Source organism: Austrofundulus limnaeus, unplaced genomic scaffold, assembly GCF_001266775.1.
Source record: "Austrofundulus limnaeus strain Quisiro unplaced genomic scaffold, Austrofundulus_limnaeus-1.0 Scaffold8, whole genome shotgun sequence".
In the NCBI taxonomy this organism is placed as follows: Eukaryota; Metazoa; Chordata; class Actinopteri; order Cyprinodontiformes; family Rivulidae; genus Austrofundulus; species Austrofundulus limnaeus.
The window spans coordinates 3,071,533-3,074,121 of NW_013952410.1; the positions used below are offsets into that span (position 1 = coordinate 3,071,533).

Genomic DNA, 2,589 nt, shown 5'->3' on the forward strand with positions numbered 1-2,589 from the left:
ACACACACACACACACACACACACACACACACACACACACACACACACCTCATCCTTCTCTGTATCCAAGCTAAATAAATAAGTAGCACAACACTGTGCCCACTATGTTTCCAGGGAGATGGCCACGACCTTTGGTCGGCTCTGTCAGCAGGTGGACCAGACACAGAAAGAGCTGGAGGAAGACATCCGTAAGCTGACAGTCAAGATTAATCAGCTGGAGACCGTCCAGAGTCGCTCAAAGAGCCTGCGGTGAGTCCGCATCCTTTGCTCATTTGGAACAACAAAAATGARTTGTCAGAATTAAAGATGATTCAATGTGAGGACATTAGTATGATGTTTTTTATCACGTCACTTGTTTTCAAGATTACTTTTGCAGCTGGATTATTATACATTTATTTTATTTCCTATAAAGTTAAAACCAACCGTCTGTAAAGCTGCTGGGGTCACTGTGTGTTTTTATTTTTGTTTTCTGCACAGGCATAAAGCCACAGATTTGGAGGAACAATTGGAGGAATTCACATATCAGTACCTGCAGCCTCAGGAGTGAAGTCACTCCTCTTCATCACTCCAGTTTGGCTCTTATGGAGTCACCCCTCTAAAACCCATCACCCTGTAGGTGATRGTCCTGAAAATTGACTTTGTGCAACAAATGAAAAGCTTTATCAGGTTTCTTTATACATTTGATGTCAGGGCTTTTCTCCACAAATCAGTACTTAAATTGTCTATTCTTTAGTTTCATTTGCAAAGAAAAGAAAAAAAGTTTTTCAAAAAACTCAGAATGCATCAAAGAAGAAACTGTTAAAAAAATAAAAAGTACAGAGCAGTGAAAAATTGTGCTCCACAAGGGGGTGATGTTTGTCAAAAGGCTGTATTTTGACACTAACTTGCTGTAACCTGAAATGTGAATAGGCCTTTTTTTAAATCCTTTTTTTCTGTGGAGTAAATGAAGTCTCTGTAAGACTGCAGCCATTTTTGCTCAGACACATGGAAAAAAACATTTATGTTGAAGAACAAATTTAATATTAAAAAGAACAGGAAACTAAACTTACTGAGAAATCCTTTGAGTAAGAACAGGAAGCACGTCTTTTAAATACTGTAATCTGAGTACTATTTTCAAACAATAAAATCTTCAGATATTTTATATTTTATTTTATTTATACGTAGAATAGGTATTACATTTTGTATTCTTGTCTCTTCCTTTGAACTTGTCCTAAAATTCTCCAAAATTTGCAAGACTGTAATAAAACACGGTAATCTAAACTTGTTTTTCTTTTCTTTTTTTTTTACGCTTTAAATGCTAAAAAAATGACTTTAAAATGGGAATGTAGCAGCTGTGGACACTAGCAACTGAGATTAACAGTAAAAATTCTAGTTTTTGATAAGTTTTACACTGTTTAATTGTCTTAAGATTTTTTTTGCAGTAATAAGTATATTATTGAAAGGTTATTACACATGAACTTTTAACTGCTTTGATGGACACTTGATATGTCGCCTCCTCAAAACTGCATTTAAAGGGATCTATGCAAAATCCATTTATTTAGCTATTAAATACATTTAATAGCTAAATGATGACAGGAACCAGCAACCAAACAAGGGTGTAAAACTAGGTTTAAAGAGGTTAAACTGGACTTTTCAATTTTTTATGCCTCAAAACATACACACAGGAAAAACATCTTGATTAAAAGCTTTCTTTATTGGTTACAATAACTCATGGCAACATATCAGTATCACCAAGCCACTGTACAAATACAAAAAAACAAAACAAAAAACAAAAAAAGGTTTGGTGTGAAAAAGACTATAAAAATTATTTTATAACAAGTGATTATAATTTCACACAATAGCACTGTAAGAGAAGTATGGCACCAAGTCCTCACTCTTTGATGGCTTAAAACAAAGCAATAAATTACAAAGAAAATCCAAAACTTAAAAAATAAAAAGGTGAACAGTAAAGTTGTGGAGTCAAAGAGCAGTGCAGTTCTGTGATGGGTGCTCGTGTGGTGCAACCTAATCAAAAAGCCCGGGAGTTGTTCACATTAAATAAGATGGTCGACCAAAATTATCGCTTCGAATACTGACTGAATGCACAGCAGAGATTAAAACACATCTACTCTTTTAGTTCTGGTAAAAAAAACTGCAGCAAACTCTCAAACTGTGGAAAACAAGGATGAATGGAAGTGAGATTCAAGCTCTGGCACTGAGATCACATGAGGACAGTTCTAAAGCAAACAGAATAACCTGAAAAAAATAAAATAAACATTTGACGATACAACAGTAATGTAAAAGTCCAATGAAGTCAAGCACCGTTCTTGATTTGTACGTTTACTGTTTCACTTTGCACGAGTGAACTGCACAGGCACGTGTTTCTATTCCAGCTGCTAATACTGCTGAATTATACAGAGACAAATTGTTTGCCTGCTGAATATCACTGTCGAATGTGGAGAATCCCTCCCTCCCTCCCCGCTGCTTCAGCTCTTAAGGGCCACRGTGGTTTGTAATTTGCTTCACGCAGATCCTTATGAAATATGGAAGCAACAATTAACATTTGGGGAAGCGCAGAATTTTCTGAGAAGACGACTTAACATCCAAAAC

The 2,589-nt window shown here is 35.7% G+C and overlaps 1 protein-coding gene across 1 annotated transcript in view; it reads left to right on the forward strand.

The window, feature by feature from the left end:
* The window catches only part of mfn1b (mitofusin 1b), a gene marked incomplete in the record, with an annotated part of 15,663 nt that extends 14,403 nt beyond the window's left edge, over positions 1 to 1,260 (forward strand). The window contains 2 exon segments of the mRNA XM_014000239.1: positions 115 to 249; positions 478 to 1,260. Of these exon segments, the coding sequence (XP_013855693.1) occupies positions 115 to 249; positions 478 to 547 (205 nt within the window).
* Positions 1,261 to 2,589: the final 1,329 nt, after the last annotated feature.